This window comes from Tachysurus vachellii, chromosome 12 (genome assembly GCF_030014155.1).
Source record: "Tachysurus vachellii isolate PV-2020 chromosome 12, HZAU_Pvac_v1, whole genome shotgun sequence".
Lineage (NCBI taxonomy): Eukaryota > Metazoa > Chordata > Actinopteri > Siluriformes > Bagridae > Tachysurus > Tachysurus vachellii.
Genome location: NC_083471.1, coordinates 7922472 through 7941372, shown reverse-complemented (window position 1 = coordinate 7941372; position 18901 = coordinate 7922472). Strand labels below are relative to the sequence as shown.

General features: G+C 39.7%; 3 protein-coding genes across 3 annotated transcripts; 2 read left to right on the top strand and 1 right to left on the bottom strand.

The window, feature by feature from the left end:
- The first annotated feature begins 2927 nt into the window (after positions 1-2927).
- Positions 2928-5674, top strand: nsl1 (NSL1 component of MIS12 kinetochore complex). Its single transcript, XM_060883276.1, has 6 exons — positions 2928-3175; positions 3263-3341; positions 3602-3732; positions 3833-3887; positions 4002-4069; positions 5242-5674. The coding sequence occupies exons 1-6, from the start codon at positions 2987-2989 to the stop codon at positions 5464-5466; spliced, it is 747 nt and encodes a 248-aa protein (XP_060739259.1). The 5' UTR covers positions 2928-2986; the 3' UTR covers positions 5467-5674.
- An 870-nt stretch (positions 5675-6544) lies between these two features.
- batf3 (basic leucine zipper transcription factor, ATF-like 3) lies at positions 6545-9093 on the top strand. Its single transcript, XM_060884182.1, has 3 exons — positions 6545-6702; positions 7697-7801; positions 8334-9093. Exons 1-3 carry the CDS (start codon positions 6637-6639, stop codon positions 8502-8504), a joined length of 342 nt encoding a protein of 113 aa, XP_060740165.1. The 5' UTR covers positions 6545-6636; the 3' UTR covers positions 8505-9093.
- Positions 9094-15374: 6281 nt separating this feature from the next.
- atf3 (activating transcription factor 3) lies at positions 15375-18373 on the bottom strand. Its single transcript, XM_060884044.1, has 4 exons — positions 18166-18373; positions 17334-17602; positions 17108-17215; positions 15375-16841 (listed from the first exon to the last, which is right to left on the bottom strand). The coding sequence occupies exons 2-4, from the start codon at positions 17592-17594 to the stop codon at positions 16584-16586; spliced, it is 627 nt and encodes a 208-aa protein (XP_060740027.1). The 5' UTR covers positions 17595-17602; positions 18166-18373; the 3' UTR covers positions 15375-16583.
- Positions 18374-18901: the final 528 nt, after the last annotated feature.

The window sequence follows — 18901 nt, the reverse complement described above, 5'->3', positions numbered from 1 at the left end:
TCACCTAGTGTGAGAAGAAATGTCTGAAAAGTGAAAAAAAAAAATAAAGAAATTTCTTAATACCACAGAGGTTTTTATGATATAACAAAAAATCAACTGACATATCGTGTTCAACAAAATTCAGTAAGTAAAATACAAATAAACATAAAAAAAGCTATAATAAGATAGGTTCAGAAACCTTTTATAACAAGGAATGTTACTGTACTCAGAATTCAAACTGTGGAGAAAACAGGGAACGGCAGTGACAAACATCAGGAAGTCTGCCAAGAGAACTACAGCACGTTACAGTAGATGCAGGAGTGAGTACTAATCACGTCTGGTTATGGGTTAGGGCAGATTCCTCACGATAAATACATCTAACTCACAACGAAGCATGTGTTCACAATATGTTGAGATCACACAATGATGAGACTGAGGTAGAGCTTTGTGGACATAGTTCAAATGTATTTGGCAGAGAAGCAAGAAAACCACAGTCACGGTGAAGCACGGTGGTGGCAGCATTACACTAAGCTGATATTAGCCTTTAGTCAAAACAGAGGGAATCATAGATAACTCCACATTTTAATATATTTTATTACAAAGCCTGTTTGACAGCTGAAGATGAAGGAACATTTACAACTAAAGTCAACAAAGGATTTCAGATTAATTTATTTATAAGCCATAGATGTATGGTATTTGTTTTCCTTCCATTTTCTCAAAACCACAATGCTACCCTAAACTGCCCATAGGTATGGATATATGTGTGTGTGAGAGAGAGAGAGAGAAAGGAGAGAGAGAGAGAGACAGGATAATGGTGTTTATCCCCCAAACTCAAAGACTTAACATGAAAACAGCTTCAAAACACCAGATCTGTTTACAGCACAGAGGCATGTAACATGTATTTGCTTTGGGTTATTTAAAGCGTAATGATTTTTTATTTCATATCAGTAAACATGTTAATCCAGCAGAACATTTGTATTTCTTGTGTTTGTGTGTAAAACATGGCTCGAGCAGCACATTTCTACAATCTACCTGATAATACAGCTTTTACACACAGTTTCTGTGATTAACGATGAGTTTGGATCTTCGAAAAATCTTTCATGGCTAGATTTAACCGTGCTTTTTCTGGCTGTTTTCTTTAGATGTTAATGCATCACATTCAAGCTGATTTTGTTTAAACATAATTCAATTGAATAATTCAATAATAACAATTCAGCTCAGTATCACTTTTCAAATTATTTAACTTAATACACAAGATCCACCATGATGGATACACTTGTTATTGCTGTTAGATTTTACATTTGTAAGTTACCTCAGAAGACACATCTTAACACATCTGGAGAAAAGTAAGCCTCATCTCTCTCTCTCTCTCTCTCTCTCTCTCTCTCTCTCTCTCTCTCTTTATCTATCTATCTATCTATCTATCTATCTATCTAACAGAAGGAATTCCTGCGAAGGAATGCTGAAGCAGAAACTTGAGACGGATTTGAAAATAAAACAGCGCTGAAAGTCAACATGTTTTCATTTGCTGTGTAAAGAAAAGATAATACCTTTCCATGCCCTATGATACGATGTGGAATTCAGAGAAAAACACACTCAATGAATATCGTCTAATCTGAGCTGGTGTTGAATTCACTGTTAAAATAAACATCAAAACTCTTCTCTAACAGCAGGAGGACTAGGAACTCAACACAGTTTGGGTTTCTGTGTAAACATCGTCCTTAACTCCTCCACTACATTACAGAAATCCAGGAAATTCGGGAATTCAAAGAGGAGATGCCGACTACATGTGGTCTTTGAGGACAACAACCTCCTAAACAATACACAATTGTCGGAATGTATACGATTACAGAAAGGACATTATTCATAATAACACTCTCTGTTGTTTATAAAAGTTTATAATCACACCCTCCAGTGTCACCCAAATGAGGATGCGGTTCCCTTTTGAATCTGGGTCCTCTCAAGGTTCCTCTTCCATCTAAGGGAGTTTTTCCTCACCACAGTCACCTCAGCCACCTCAGGCTTGTTCACTGGGGATAAATACAATCACATTAAATATGTCTAATATTAATCAGAGCTTTTGTATAATATTAATCTTTGTATAATATGAATCTTTGTATAATATTAAACCTTTTGTACTATACTTCTTATTTTCTGAAAACTGCTTTGAGACAATTGAATTGAATTGAGAATTGAATTGAATTCGACTAATTTTAAGACCACTGACCAATATATTTATTGAACCACTGACCAATTTACCACTGACCAATTACGTCTCGTACAATTCATCTTCAACACACAAGTGAGCTGTAGTACTGTGAATGGAAACCCCTTGGGAATGAGAAGTGACAGGAGACACAGCTGGCAGGAAAGCCAGAGTATTTTATTATTTTTTTTTTTTTTACAATATTTCACCCCGACCTTCACCTCCACACCATGTCTGGGACATTGGCATGATGGAACAGGGTTTGTAGTTATACTGAAGGGTAAATATAACCCTACAGTGTATTGTGTAAGACTTCATGGTAATGTTTTGGTGAAGAAGAACATATACATGTGAAGGTCAGGGGGAACGTAGAGTGTACAAATGTGTGTAATTGTAAGCAGGGTGTAATGTGATGTGACAGGAAACAACATAAAGTGTGTAAGAGCAAAGGTGCGATGAAATTGTTTAACTTGTTTATCACTTGATACGACATCTCTGATATGTTTATATATTGTATTTTTTGTTACTTTTTTGTGTGTTTGGGGTATCTTATTTCTTTTGTTGATTTATTAATTTGCTAACTAAATAACTTATTTAGTAATATTATTATTATTATTATTATTATTATTATTATTATTATTATTATTATTATTATTATTACATTCAACGGTATTTAAAACATTAAATCACAGCTAACTCAAAAGCTAACACAAATTTAGGCCACAAAGGGGGACTCGGCTTCCGGGTAATTTCCATTACCGCTTCCGCTTCTTCGAATGTTTTGAAAAGTTGGCGGTAAAGATGGCGGACGCTGACGGAGTCCCGGAATCAACGGTAGAGAACCATCAAGATGTCAGAGTTAATGTCAAGTCCAAGAGAATGGTCTCTTATCAGCTCGCAAAGTATAAAAGTTTGCTTATAAAACTGCTCGAGCGACAACCGGGAGTGAACGAAAGCGACGTAGAGAAGATCTCACAGGAAATGTTGTCGGTGAGCAACAAGTTATTTTTTTTTTTTTATTAAACACCGTTTACACTGTAAAGTTATGACTGTATTATTACAGCGTTTTGTCTTTAGAACTTCGAGATTGCGGTGCAGGAAAACATCAGTGTTGGAGGTTTATCATGGGATGAAGCAGCGGAGGAGAACAATGAAGGTGTGATTATAGAAAATGAGGAAGGAGAAATGATCTGTTAGTGTAGTGACATGAAATATACAGCTGCTTAGACCACAGCATAATGTGACACAGATGGTCTTAAGTATTTTAAACTTGTTTTTTTTGCCTTGTCTGAACCTGTGTTTGTGTTTGTGTATGTGTGTGTTTGTATGTATGATTTTGTGTGTGTGTATGTATGTATATATATGTATGTATGTATGTATGTATGTGTGTGTGTGTGTGTGTGTGTGATTGTTTAGATTACGAGTGCAGCACTGTGGATGACCTGCTCGATGAGAAGATCGTACAGACCAGCTGGAAACGCAGCCTTTACCCAAAGAAGATTCTGCCTTATTTTGTCCGTTCCCTAAAAGCCGAACGCAAACTCATGGTTAGTCACTCGACATTTAAATAAAGGAGGAATAATCCACAATCTCTGAACATCTAAGATGTAAAACCTCTGTGTTTGTTATTGTTCCCATGTGCTTTAGGGTTTGTTGGAAAGTGCAGTAAAGGCACAAGAAGTGAAGCGAGATCCAGTTCAGGGTGAGTGTTTCTCTAGTGTGACAATCCTAACCGTCTTGGATGCTGTTGGTTATTTATTTACAATTGGGGAAAAAAGCTTTCAGGTTTATTAATGCGGGATCTGTTTCCCTGCAGACGCCACAATGAGCAGCGTTTCTGCTGCTGCAACCAGGATGTTCTCACAAGCATCTACAGTCATGAAGGTACACACACACACACACACACACACACTGCATGTACATCTTATCTGCATCAGACTTTGTTACAGCTGAATAGTTACAGGAATAGGTAACAGATCCTGTTTGGAAAATCAGGTAGCACTATATTTTAAGGAGCATTTATAAGGTACGAGCATAATGAAGGTCTTGTTAACAATGCATTAGTCTTTATTCATCATGATCTAGACTTCTCATCAGTTACTTTTATTATGTGGGTTATTAGTTTTGATCACAAACTGCTCAGCAAATAATTAATGACCTAAACATAATCTTTTAGCGAGCTTCAAGTCAACACAGATTGTGGCTTTAAGAGTTCTGGGCTGGTTTTAAGAGGATTAATTGGTTGGAGCGTAATACATTTTCAATAAACTGCAGAACCTAAAGGTATGATGTGAACACAGATGTTATTATTTTATGGTCAGAGGTTTGTATAAGTCGTGTTTTAATAGTGTTTGAGACTTTTATTTATCAGATATGTAATAATATAGCAATACAGACTAACACACATTTTCTTTTTAAAGTTTATTAAACAAATTAGTTCTTCAAATAAAGTGTGAGAGAAAATCATTAGGTGAAAACAGTCTGAGAACAACAAAGCAAATGCTGGGGCGGACTCTAACCTCAAGGAAGGATCGCTGCGCACTGGAGGTGTGGATGTATAATAACAGGCTTATCTCATCCACCATGCTTTCTGCATGAATCACACAAACCTCTGGAGCTTGAATAAAGTCATTTATACCAATGATATTCCCTCTGCTGGTGTTTTGATGATGCTGTGGATGATTTAAGGTTCTTGGAGATGCTCTATTGGATCTCACGCTGTACTGTGTCCTCCCTCAGAGTCTGAGGCAGCTGACAGTCATAACACAGTCCTGACAGTAGGGTGCGCTGCTGCTCCTTCAGCTCTTACAACACATCCCTGGGACCGAACAACTTTACTTTATACTCTACAATCTGTATTCTATATTCTACACTCTGTACACTGTCATTTTTACTCTAGACTCTGAAGTTCATCATCATCTCTCTCACTGAAGTGTGTGGAGATCAATTTCTACAAATGCCGATCAAATCCCAATTGTTAAATATAAATGATAATAGTGATGTGTACTTTGTGTATATGAAGTCTGATTCACTGGGTTTCTGTTGTTGGCTCACAGTCTCTGAAGGAGTTGAAGCAGATGGCAGAAGGTCTTAACCAGGTGCTGAATACACAGCCCTCATCTGAGAGCCTGGAGGTCTACAGAGACATCTTCAGCTCTGACGGAAAAGTCCAGTGCAGCAGCGAATCTCCTGCTAACAGACACTCCATCAGAAGAGCTGTGACTGAGAGAAAATACAGCACACAATACGATCCTCTGATCCCAACCACGTCACACCAATAAGAGTTTATCATCATCATCATCATCATCAAAAGAGTGGAGCTAATTATTATAACGGCAGAAGTGGTTTGGGAGTGAAAACATACTGTTGGTTGTATAGCGTATGTAAGTTGATTGTTAAATCTGTACTCACAAAGTTCTTTATTGTGTATATACATTTATTTCCTTTCCTTTATTCATATGTCTGTAACATTAAAGTTTTGTGTCTTCATGTTTTGGATGTCCAATTAGTCACACAAACAAAAAATGTACCATGTAATGATATTAATTCATTTCCATGTTATTTTTAAAGTGTTTTTATACCAGACCCAGAAGGAAACCCATCCTCTGTTGGGTGTCACCAGACAGTGTGATTTATAAATAATGTCCTTTCTACAGTCATTTGGAGTTGAAGTTAAAGCCTATGTAGAATGTTATTTAGTGTATGAGGAGTTTGTTAGTAAGCACTAGATGTTAATATGCATTTGATGAGGTGGACTGGAGCACAAGGTTATGGGATGTGTTTAGTGTTCAGACAGTGTGGTGAGTGAGACACAGCTAATCTGAGTGGTTTGTGATAGCACTCTGAGGTAAAATGTATGTATCAGTGACTGCTCCATGTGTTAGCATTAAAATCATTGTCTTATTCAGGAACAATGATTACGTTCATTAGGAATAAAAGAGTATGTGTATATACAGTGTGTAGTGTGTGTGGAGTGATTGAATGCATTAGGATACATAACAGCATGAAAGAAAGTGTGTGTGTGTGTTTGAGAGGAAGAGAGTAACAGAATGTGGTTAAATGCTATATAAATAACTGCAGGAGAAAGGTTTTGTGTCGCACGCGTGCGTTTGGTAAGTCTGAAAAAAGTGAAACTAACGCCTTTGAAATAAAGTACATAACTCAAATACATAACCTTAAACAAGATAAGTGAGTGCACCATGTTTTGTTGTGTGTGTGTGAGAGAGAGAGGTAGAGAGGCGGAAGCACGCAGTCCTGTTATAACTGAGTGCACCACGTGACTTATGAGAAAATAAGTGATGTGGTTTATAACAACGTCTCGACTTTTTGTCACGTTTCGGTGATGAAAATATCGCAGTTTCGCCGTCTCATGTGTGCTGCAGTGTGTGTCCTGTGTGCTGCAGTGTGTGTCCTGTGTGTGTCCTGTGTGTGTCCTTCTCCCTGCCTTCCACATGTCTCTACACACCGCTCCAGACTGCTGCGAGTCACCTGGACTGCACTTATACAGGAGAAGTCAGGTAAGATCTGTACAGCTCTTGTGTACAACTACATGTGCATTATACTGGGGACTAAAACTAGTTACATCTACTGTACATCTCTCTCTCTCTCTCTCTCTCTCTCTCTCTCTCTCTCTCTCTCTCTCTCTCTGTCTCTCTCTCACACACACGTTTCAGAACCATATACACTTTCTGTTAGTGTTTGTATAATTAATAGCACATCTATACCTTCTGATGCTGGAAAACAAAGCCTAAAGATCCATCTAGAGATCATGGAGATGGCTTTCATGTACACTGATACTCCATCAATTATCAGATTTTTATAAAAATCAATTTAATGTTAGAACGGTTTTGCAGTATACACAGTTATAGAAGAGTAATGATTTATTATTACACTGTTCTGTGGATGGGGGGCACGGTGGCTTAGTGGTTAGCACGATCGCCTCACACCTCCAGGGTTGGGGGTTCGATTCCCGCCTCCGCCTTGTGTGTGTGGAGTTTGCATGTTCTCCCCGTGCCTCGGGGTTTCCTCCGGGTACTCCGGTTTCCTCCCCCGGTACAAAGACATGCATGGTAGGTTGATTGGCAACTCTGGAAAATTGTCCCTAGTGTGTGATTGCGTGAGTGAATGAGAGTGTGTGTGCCCTGCGATGGGTTGGCACTCCGTCCAGGGTGTATCCTGCCTTGATGCCCGATGACTCCTGAGATAGGCACAGGCTCCCCGTGACCCGAGGTAGTTCGGATAAGCGGTAGAAAATGAATCTGTGGATGAGGACGGGTTCGTTTCTCAAGGTTCGTTTCTCAACCTTCGTTTCTCAAGGTTTCACCGTCACCTCCAGCTCGCTCATTAGAGATTGATCTGAAATTCTATAATATGTTTTTGGAAAGCTGGTTTTAGAAAGTTCATTATTAAAAGTATTGTACAGATCAAAGTGATCAGAGTTTAATCATTTATGACATAAAGAACACACGTTTCCTGGTGTTTCTGAGTAAATGTATGAATATTCTGACGCAGAACGAGGACGACTCTCACAGAAGGCTGAAGAGAAGAGAGAAGAACCGTGTGGCTGCACAGAGGAGCCGCAAACGTCAGACGCAGAGAGCAGACGAGCTGCACGAGGTGCGTTCAGATGAGACACGGTCTGGTTTGTGCTCCAGCTCATTGAAATTCAGGGTTAAATAATAGCAACTAAAGACATTTAACTTCAATTAGTACAAACCAGAGCCAGAGCCAAATTATACCAAACTGATCCATCAGTCCGATCATTTTACAGACAAGCTGCTCACTGTATAATGTTCTATATTCCTCAGTCCCTCCAGGATGTCACTGAGATCTTTTTGTGTACTTGAAATGGTGAAATCACAAGCTCAGGAATCTTCTTTTAAGACACATCTATAATGCGACTGCGTGTCGATGATGTCACGCGACACGTTCGACTCGAATCTGCAGTAAATCTTTGTCATTTTTTCTTGCTTTTTTTGTTCATTTCTGTGATCACGAACTCTGAACTCCTGGAGGAACTGAAAATCGTTTACAAAAATCAGAGTAAACTCTCAATAATACATATGTTAGATGTTCTGTAATTTAATGTTAGACATTTCTGGTTCAATGCACTGGATGGATGGATTTGAGTGAAAGTGTCTCCATCCAGGCTTATGAGTGCTTGGAACAGCAAAACAGTCTGCTGAAGAAAGAGGTTCAGCTGCTCCTTGAGGAACAGAGATGTCTGGCAGATGCTCTCAAACTCCATGAGCCTCTGTGTCCTGTCCTAAACAGCAACGTTCTCCAGGGACCGAGACCCAGTGATGGACTTCCTCCCTGAGTTCATAAGGAATCTGATACGGACATCAGGTGTAAGTCGTGTGGTGGTGTGAGCGAACCTGCCATCAACACACTCAAGCTGGTTTCATCTCTGATTCCTTTCTACAGTGTTCCCTTTCTGTCAGAATGTCAGATCAGTGTTTAATCTTCACTTACTTTTATCAGCCTGCAGGAAATGATGTCATCATTCTGTATTTCAAACATGTGAAATGAACTTTAGATCTCGGTGCCAAAAGACCGCTTTAACCACCAGATGTGTGACTGGTTTACCGCTTTGTCGTGAGGAGTAGTGAGCCATGAGACTGAACACTTCTGCTTTCTAGACATGCTGATTAACTATAAATACATTTTTTAGGTTTCAGGATTAGTTATTTTTTTACTGTTATGATTACTAAGCTGAATTTAGATGCTCTGTTCTTGTTACATGTATGTGTTGGAGTTTCTTGTCGTGTGTCTGTGTATTTGGCTGTTGAATGTAAAGTAAACATGAACGTTTGTGAATGTAAAGAATCATCTGTTCTGACAAGAAGAAGGAATCAATCTGCAAAGAAATGTTAATAGAATGAATTTAATAAAAAAATTACTGGAAATACACGAGTCAGTGGTGCAGTGATTAGATTTGAGAAGATATGAGAAGGTGTAAAGGTGCATGTATGTGTTTGGATGTTCTTACAGTACTCGATGTTTGGGAGGAGTCGTGTTCGTGGTGTATCACTTCTCTAAACCTGAACAGTTCTACAGATTCAAAGAGTACAAACTGGACAGACTTCTTTGTTTCTCTTCCAGTTTTCTCTTCTCATTCGAGAAGAGGTTCACGAACTGGACATGGTTCAGGTTACTTTCATTTTCAAGAGCGAAAAAGTCATGGAGCGAAAACCCGGAAGGCACCATGAAGCTGAATCGGTTCCTGAATCGGTTCCTCTAAGACTGATATAATACAGACACCTATCCGCTGAAGAAAATTTAAATTTAGAGCTGAGTGGCGTCCATGTGCAAACTGTATGAAGGTAATTACACAAAACATGAATCTGAGTACAATCAGCATTGAGGTGTTAGGAAGGAGGGTTAGTGTCAGAGTGAGATGTTCAGCAGTGAAGGTTCCTGCAGGATGGGAGAAGAATGAACCGTCTATGTTTGAGGTGAGAGATGTCGCTGATGATGAATTCATTCAAATGAATGAGTCAGAAGTGAAGGGTTTCTCCACCAGGGTTTCAGGGTTTCACCACTACCTGGAAGACCTGAGCAGCTGCCGAACCAGATGAAAGTTGGTAGAAGCTCACTAATATCTGATGTGCTTTTTTCAATGGAGGGTGGAGGTGTTAAGGGACCAAGTGAGGTTGTTAGAGATGGGGACACCCAGGAACTTAAAGCTAGATAGCTCATGCTGTACTATAACTTGTTGTATATAGGTGTGTGTGTGTTTGCTCAAGCTGTAAGCCAGTCTCGTGGCTCACAGTAGACTGCTACATCTCTAGACTACACATAGAGTGTAATAAACTCTACTTCCTGTACGTCAAGACTACAACAAAGTCAACATTTCATTTGAAATCCAGAGGCTTGCTTTTCACTTGCAGCTTTCAGCTAACAGATTACTGAGCAGCAGAACATCTGATAACAGACTCAGGATCCTTTTACTGTTACACCCAACAGACTGGAAGAGGGTCATGATCAGATCATAGCACATCACATCGTGTTCAACTTATTAACTTGCTATAATCTAATGAGACAAAGAAGGACTTTCAGTTATTTTGGTGACTGTTTCCACCAAATGATTTCTTAATTAGCTAAAGTCTGGTCTCTCTCTCTCTCTCTCTCTCTCTCTCTCTCTCTCTCTCTCTCACAGACACACACTCACACTCTTACACAAACTCACACACACATGCACAGACAAACACACTCTCTCACAGACACACACACTCACACACAATCACACATACAAACACACTCATACACACGCTCTCTCTCTCACACACACACTCACACTCTCACACACACATACACACAAACATACACACACTCTCACAGACATACAAACACACACACACATACACACACTCTCACAGACACACACACTCACACACACTCTCACAGACACACACACATACACACACACACACACATATACACACACACACACACACACACACACATTTCATTTGAAATCCAGACACTTGCTTTTCACTTGCAGCTTTCAGCTAACAGATTACTGAGCAGCAGAACATCTGATAACAGTCTCAGGATCCTTTTACTGTTACACCCAACAGACTGGAAGAGGGTCATGATCAGATCATAGCACATCACATCGTGTTCAACTTATTAACTTGCTATAATCTAATGAGACAAAGAAGGACTTTCAGTTATTTTGGTGACTGTTTCCACCAAATGATTTCCCAATTAGCTAAAGTCTGGTCTCTCTCTCTCTCTCTCTCTCTCTCTCTCTCTCTCACACACACACACACACACACACACACACAAGGTACAATATGAGACACACACGCTCTCTCTCACAGACACACTCACACACACATACACACACTCTCTCACAGACACACACTCACACTCTTACACAAACTCACACACACATGCACAGACAAACACTCTCTCACAGACACACACACTCACACACAATCACACATACAAACACACACTCATACACACGCTCTCTCTCTCACACACACACTCACACTCTCACATACACACAAACATACACACACTCTCACAGACACACAAACACACACACATACACACACTCTCACAGACACACACACTCACACACATACACACACTCTCACAGACACACACACATACACACACGCACACACACACACAAACATACACACACACACACACACACACACACACACACACACACACATTTCATTTGAAATCCAGACACTTGCTTTTCACTTGCAGCTTTCAGCTAACAGATTACTGAGCAGCAGAACATCTGATAACAGTCTCAGGATCCTTTTACTGTTACACCCAACAGACTGGAAGAGGGTCATGATCAGATCATAGCACATCACATCGTGTTCAACTTATTAACTTGCTATAATCTAATGAGACAAAGAAGGACTTTCAGTTATTTTGGTGACTGTTTCCACCAAATGATTTCCTAATTAGCTAAAGTCTGGTCTCTCTCTCTCTCTCTCTCTCTCTCTCACACACACACACACACACACAGTACACACGGTACAATAGGAGAGGTAAAGCATCAACGTTTCGTATAGATTTAATATGAATAGCACACCCTGTTTCATCCTCTCATCATTTCTGTTCTGTCTCTTTCATTTGTCTCTTCTCTTCTCTTCTCTTCTCTTCTCTTCTCTTCTCTTCTCTTCTCTTCTCTTCTCTTCTCTTCTCTTCTCTTCTCACAAAACAACTCACTGCATTAACCACCAGATAGCGCTGTCACTCAAAGTTTCAGCTGCCCTCTCTTCCCTCCTATGTTAATGAGTTCTCCATGTTCATATGTAATCATTCCCAGAATACTTCACGGGCTATAAGGAAGAGAGAACTCTATAAAAACTGAAGTGTTTATAACAGCTGCGTGTCACCACATGATGTAAATTACTCAAATTCCTACAGGTGTGTCATATGCAAATCTTTGTTAAAATAGAGAATATCAGCTTGGCCCATTTCCTGTTCAGTAAGTTCTTGGTAATATTTCCTGATGTCTGTCCATACATGTCTGGAAGTCTGGGACTTTCACCAGAAGTTAAGTGGAACAAACCTAGGGTTATGAATGAAGCTTCCTGTAGTTCTTCCATTCACTGCTCTGAGAGGAACTTTGTCTCGACAGGTTTATAGGAGCAGTGGAAACAAGGGAAACAAGTGAAATCAAACCCTGTCGCTCACACACTCTTTCACAAGCACAGGAACATCTCAATATTTGGTCAGAACCAGATAATAGACTTTTCTTTCCTGTCCATCTTTCAGTCTGCTACAGCTCAAACATTGCTTTTTAATCACTACAGTTACAAAAAGTTCCTCTTCAAATCAAATCCACTTCAAATCAAATACTTTTACAGAAACTAGCATTCTGTGATCCTGCTAGCTAGTGAGTGCAACGTGGATGTTCCTAGCATGTTCACAACTATAGCAAAGTACACAAAAATGCAAAGAATCGTCCGATAACACAACACTCCAATTCTGTCAATATCATGAACACATATTACATTTATATTAGAAAAAACCTTTTATGTCTGAACACAAAGGGCTCAGATTTCTGTTCAGGGAGCAAGGAACTTGGTATCAGTCGTTGATCATTAAATCTAAGCTAAATTAGACACCTACAGTAATGTGGATGTGTCCTAAATCACTATTCTGCAGAACTGTGTATTAAAATAGTGTGAAAACTCCAAGAAGAAGAAGAGGACTTTAAACACCTGAATGATTCACATACTCAAGTGTGCAATGTTGGTCACTTCATGCACTCGTAAGGAAGAGGGGAAAAGGCTTCTACTTCCTGTTAGTAAAAGCTTTGGTGATCCATTTCAGATGATACAACTCTTCTAACATTGACGCAGTAGACACTAGAGTAGTGTACATGGTGTTAAGTGTGTAGTATAGTACATGGTTTGGGACCTAGTCTGTTTATCAGGACTGGGATGAAGGTGGAGCACCAGGAGGAACCCTGTATGGATTCAGGAAGATACACATCACTGGTCCCAGAGTAACTCAATGTAGATGTGATAAAGCAAATCTGCACTCGGTTGTTTTTCGTGTTTTTTAATCTTTAGTGTAGTTTTCCTTGTAAAACCTGTTCATGGTTATTCAAAATTAAAGCTGATTAAATGTAATCAGTTTCCATAAACATGCAGGCTGAGGCAGGAGGTGTGTGTGTGTGTGTGTGTGTGTGTGTGTGTGTGTGTGTGTGTGTGTGTGTGTGTCATGTACACAACCATTTCAGCTTTGAGTTATATTACAAAGACTCTGGTGTGTCTACATTAAAACTCAACACCGGGAACATGATTACATGATTAACAGAACTGCGATTATCTGTGAAGCTCAACAACACAGACAACAAGGCACACTGCAGATAATGCAACACAAACCTATTCATGTGCACCAAAGTGAACCTCTTCTCCATGCAAAGAAAACAAACTCCAGGATCTTTCATGGTCTCTGTGTGCAGTTTTTAAGGTTCAGCTTAAATGGAACCTTTTCTGAGACCTGGCAACCCTCTATGATTATAATTCTGTCTGCAGCTTGAGGAATGTAAAAAAAAACAGCAACACGTGCAAGAAATATCAACACACACTCAAACTCTCACACACACATATACACACGCTCATACACACACACAATCATACACACACTCTCACACAGACACATACAGATACACACACACATACACATACTTGTACACACACACACAATCACACATACAAACACACACTCATACACACACGCTCTCTCTCTCACAGACACACACTCACTCACAGACACTCTCATACACACACACTTACACACAGGCTCACACATACAGAATCACACACACATACACATGCTCGTACACACACAATCACACGTACAAACACACACTTATACACACACTCTCTCTCTCACAGACACACACTCACTCACAGACACGCTTATACACACACACACAGACAAACACTCACACACAGAACCACACACACACACATACACATGCTTGTACACACACAAACACACATACAAACACACTCATACACACACTCTCTCTCACAGACACACTCTCTCACAGACACACACACTCACACACACGCTCACACATACACACTCTCTCACACACACACATATACACACACACACATACACACACACACACACACACACACACCCTTTCTCAGAGAAAAGGGTGAAGTTCATATCAAGTTCATCAGCTGTTCTGGTGAAATATGTGGCACCGCTGACACAATTCCATATTACGCAAGATTTCCTTCAAACATTTCCTGATCACTAATGTGACGTAAACTGTTTTATATTGGAATATACAATTCAATTCGATTTTATTTGTAGAGCACTTGTAAGAATGGACATTATAAATAAAATTGAGTAGAATATAAATGACTGCTAACAGTCTCACCTAGTTACCGTTACATAAAGTCTATTAATAAGGCAGATCTAAGTTTTATTTCTATAAGAGTTTCCATTTTGCAATGGATTACTGAGTGTTTCATCAGCCGATGTAAAGAAACTGAAATCCCACAGATGTGTTAATATGTCATTGATCCACACTGACATATAGCTGGGTCTGTAACAGAGAATAATCATAAAAAAATAAATAAATAAAAACACTGAGATTTTCAGTGTGAACTCAAAACACTCCAAGCCAAGCTGAAAAGGCAACGTGCCACTGGTTCCAGTCTGGAAATGTCCTGACTGCTGTAAATAATAATAATGTGATTCAGAGACCCTTCAGTTTCCATTGCAACCTTTCACTTTCTGTGGAATTCCAGTATGTTTCAGTATGACCTGGTTCATTATCAGTACTCTTAGTACTTGAGTACATAGTTCACTGGGATTAAATCAGATTCAGATTTCTCTTCTAATCATTTCCTTGACTTTTTTTTTCACTTTATTGATTTTTATTTTCTACAGTAGAACGTCTGTATATTTGGTTCTCTTTCCTGTATTCTGCTATTCAGATGTGACTCAACATCCCAGTGAACATGCAGGCATGTGTGACGTGTGTGAGTTACTTACAGTAACCTCTGTTCTGAAAACCTGAAACGTTGCTTACTGCCGCTTTAGAACTCTTGGCATGATTACTGTCAATAAACCACTGAAGGAACTTAGTGCCTATTATATTTAGAAATACAGAGAAAATTGTGAAATCTGTTACAAATGAAAAGGTGATAAAGATACACTTGAAAAGCATGGCTTCTGAGCATAGGGATATTTTAATGATGTGACAAAAAAATAAATGTACATACAACTCATCATATGTGCACGTTACACATAAATACGATTAAACAACCAAGCTTCATATGAGGCAAGTGCATGTGAACAGCCTGAGGAGGTAAAAGCTGAACGGCAAAAGGTTAAACAAACATTGTACTAATAAACATACACTGTACTGATAAGAAAAATTAAAAATAATATTAAATGCCGGTGACGCCTGCGTCTCTCATCCGACATGAATAAGAATCTAAAACATTAAAACAATTAAGAAGAAAAAAAAAGAGTGACTAACCAAAGGCAAGCAGTGGTGAAGTGCTGAACTGGTAGACGCCTCTTACTATAATTTCTGTGAAATACGACAGGGGACCACAACAGTTTATACCCTTTAAAGTGACTAAAGATTGTGCATCTAGATTCAAACACGTTTACATCATATATAAAAATACAATAGAACGTGGACACGACTCTACAAACAATACAAAAAAAAACTCGACACGCTCGTTAGGCTGCACAGCACACACACCGTCCAGCTTACAGCACTGTATATAAAAAAAACTAAATATTTCTGAGATAAAACAGGAACAAGTTGAAAAAAAGAACAGACTTTTAATTCTATGGAACTCGCTGGGTTCTGATTCTCAAGCAGCAAGTTGGTTATTCAACTGATGGTTTATTCCATTTCCTTGTTCCTTTTCTTTGCACTACATCCTCCGTGACCTGAGATAATAGCGTAGCAGCTTTAAGTAGTTTTGAGGGGCAGATTATGGAGAAAAAGAAACAAACATAGCAGGAGCGGCGTAGAGCTATGGAAATACGTCATCGTACTCTTAATACTTCATTCACTTCACGTTTGACGCCGGTCTCAGTGGTTAGTCATCTTCTTGGACACACTTCTAGAGTGTACATATTATTATTATTAACTTCTAGTGCTCGTTATGTGATATGTGATACCGTTAGTGACTTGTGTTTGTGTCAATGCTTTGGTACACGTACAAAATCATTCAGCAGTACATCATTTTAAATAACATTAAAATTACAAGAAAAAGACATCAAATCCCCCTTTGATGTTAGTGCTTATACATATTGCTTACTCGTCTCCTTAGTCCATTACAATGTACAACTCTGTTTTTTCTCCCTCAAGTGAGTCCTTCAATGCTTCTTGGCAAAATCTTTTATGAAGCGTCGAGCTTCAGAGATGATCGCATGCGGTCAGCACGGCAGGGCTCGCAGACTCGGCTGTGGTGAAGTTCATACACTGCAGCGTGGTCTCTTTGATCTGCTGGATGAAGAGGTTCCTCTCGTCTTCGGGAGTTTGTCCGTTGTTAGCTCGAACGATGCACGTCGGCCGGTGAAGGTTGAGCATGTAGACCAGCTGCTGCTTCTGGTTCTTCAGCTCCTCGATCTGTGCCTTCAGCTCAGCATTTAAAGACTCCAGCTTCTCTGACTCCTGAAAGAGAGAAAGAATACGACTTGGTTACAATATACGACTAATCCCAGTAATCTGATGCAACAAGTAGTACAGATGAACCATTATACATACATGAAGAGGCAAATTTGTGAAAAAGACAACTAAAGAGCAGGGTTAATGTATGTTCTGGGATTTTAATTAGACAAGACAAACCCTTCTAAAATAATCAAGCCTAAGACCTATTGTGAGCCTGAAATCGTTTCCCTTCGTACTAACAGAATTTCCGAGCTTTAACCAAAATCTACCTTTTGTAAACAGTCCGTCTTCTCTTTCTTCTTGTTCCTGCACTTTGCGGCAGCAATTTTGTTCCTTTCCCGTCGTCTTTTCCTGCGATCGTGTTCCTCCACAGTAAGCTGTAGGGAAAACATAATAAACACGTGATTAATAAGAACATTCAAAGGATCATAGACTTCACTCAGAAAATGCTTGGAGGAAATGTTTTTATATAAGTTCGAAGTAAGGACGGTGTACCGTTCTCTTCACTCCCGGCATCTCAGGCGGTTTCTCAGAGCTGCAGTCGGAGCAGCTGGTGTTGGTCGTACTCATCCCACTGGACAGGCGTTTATTCTGGATGGTGTAACGCAGCTCCTCCTTAACCAGTGGGCTGAAATGAGTGAAGTCGTCGAGTGTCAGCGAACCAGGCGGGGACAGACACGGCACCAGAGCCGAGGCGCTGATCTCTGAAGGACCAAGACCCAGACCCAGACCCAGACCAGGATGCTGAAGCATCATTCTGAAACCTGAAGCATCAATACAGCATTGTTATGTCATTCAACACACAGTTTAAACAACACAACACTACATACTATATACACACGATTTATTACTGAAGTTATTAAACAAATAAATAAATCAAACAAACAATAATAATAATAATAATAATAATAATAATAATAATAATAAGCACTAAGTCTTGTTTTCTCCTTCATTTCTAAAGCGACAAAAGCTTTAGCACACCGGCTAACAAGAAAAGTAGATAAAAAGTAAAGAAAAGTAAAGAAAAGAAGGTTAAAACTGTGTCTGTAATTCACCCTTGAACGTGTCTCTGTATGTTTCGGGTGGGTTTTGTTTACTATAAAAACTTTACTTTTACCTCAGAGACCAAAACAAAACAAACACAAACACAAACAAAAGTTAGTCCTGAGGTTTTCCTCAAGTGTCCACGCGCACGTTTCAGACAGAGACTTAACACACGGTCGGTGTTTGTTCAGACAAACAGCGGTGTTCGGTTCTGTCTTCACGTCAACACGACACACAAATCACCTTTAACCAACAGAATAACACGAAACGAAACGGAACTCACCTTCTTTATGAGCGAGAACAAAAAGCGTCTGAGCTGAAAACTCTCCTCAGGCTTGTTCTGTGTTCTGTGTTCTGTATTCTGTCTCTTTCTCTTTCTCTCTCTTTATCTCTCTGTTAGGGAAGTTACAGCTGTGGCCGATGCGTTGCATCACCCCGGTCCGGTTTTATAGTAGAACTCGGTGTGGTATTCTACTAGTAAGTGGGTTGGGCCTGGTGACGTCATCCTATTTATAGCCCCACCGGCCAGAGGCTTTGGTTGCGATGATGCAATCAGGCAACCCTTTATGCACACACCATAAGTGGAGAGACTCCTCCACTCCACTCCACCTCTCCACCTCTCATCTCATCATCTCATCTCCTCCCCTCTGTAGGAAATCAGGGTCGTAACATTTCACACTAATGACAAAATGAAGACATACCAGTGTAATGAGATAATCAGGATGTTTGCTGAGCTAACTCTCATTCCCAAATTGTCTTATTGTTAGCAGTCAGACAGGTTGACACGCCATCGTATACCTGTAAACTTTACAGTGTAAAGAGTTTGAGGAATAATCTGCACCTACTTATAACACCGTACGGCCTTACGCTAGGCGTTGGAACATGGCGGTGGGGATTCATTTAGCTACGAGAACATTCGTGAGATCAAACACTGATGGCTTCGTTACTGATGGGTTCTTATTCTTGTAAGGAGACGCCAGTTCCGGTTCATCCCATGGGGTTGAGTCACAGGTTAACTT

Excerpts from the sequence above, each read along its gene's own strand:
- nsl1 (XM_060883276.1), top strand. The coding sequence starts at position 2,987 with ATGGCGGACGCTGACGGAGTCCCGGAATCAACGGTAGAGAACCATCAA. Across the intron at positions 3,176-3,262 it reads TCTCACAGGAAATGTTGTCG|AACTTCGAGATTGCGGTGCA; the intron begins GTGAGCAACAAG and ends TTTTGTCTTTAG. Across the intron at positions 3,733-3,832 it reads AAGCCGAACGCAAACTCATG|GGTTTGTTGGAAAGTGCAGT; the intron begins GTTAGTCACTCG and ends CATGTGCTTTAG.
- batf3 (XM_060884182.1), top strand. The coding sequence starts at position 6,637 with ATGTCTCTACACACCGCTCCAGACTGCTGCGAGTCACCTGGACTGCAC. Across the intron at positions 6,703-7,696 it reads ACTTATACAGGAGAAGTCAG|AACGAGGACGACTCTCACAG; the intron begins GTAAGATCTGTA and ends ATTCTGACGCAG. Across the intron at positions 7,802-8,333 it reads GAGCAGACGAGCTGCACGAG|GCTTATGAGTGCTTGGAACA; the intron begins GTGCGTTCAGAT and ends GTCTCCATCCAG.
- atf3 (XM_060884044.1), bottom strand. The coding sequence starts at position 17,594 with ATGATGCTTCAGCATCCTGGTCTGGGTCTGGGTCTGGGTCTTGGTCCT. Across the intron at positions 17,216-17,333 it reads TGCCGGGAGTGAAGAGAACG|CTTACTGTGGAGGAACACGA; the intron begins GTACACCGTCCT and ends TTTTCCCTACAG. Across the intron at positions 16,842-17,107 it reads AGACGGACTGTTTACAAAAG|GAGTCAGAGAAGCTGGAGTC; the intron begins GTAGATTTTGGT and ends TCTCTCTTTCAG.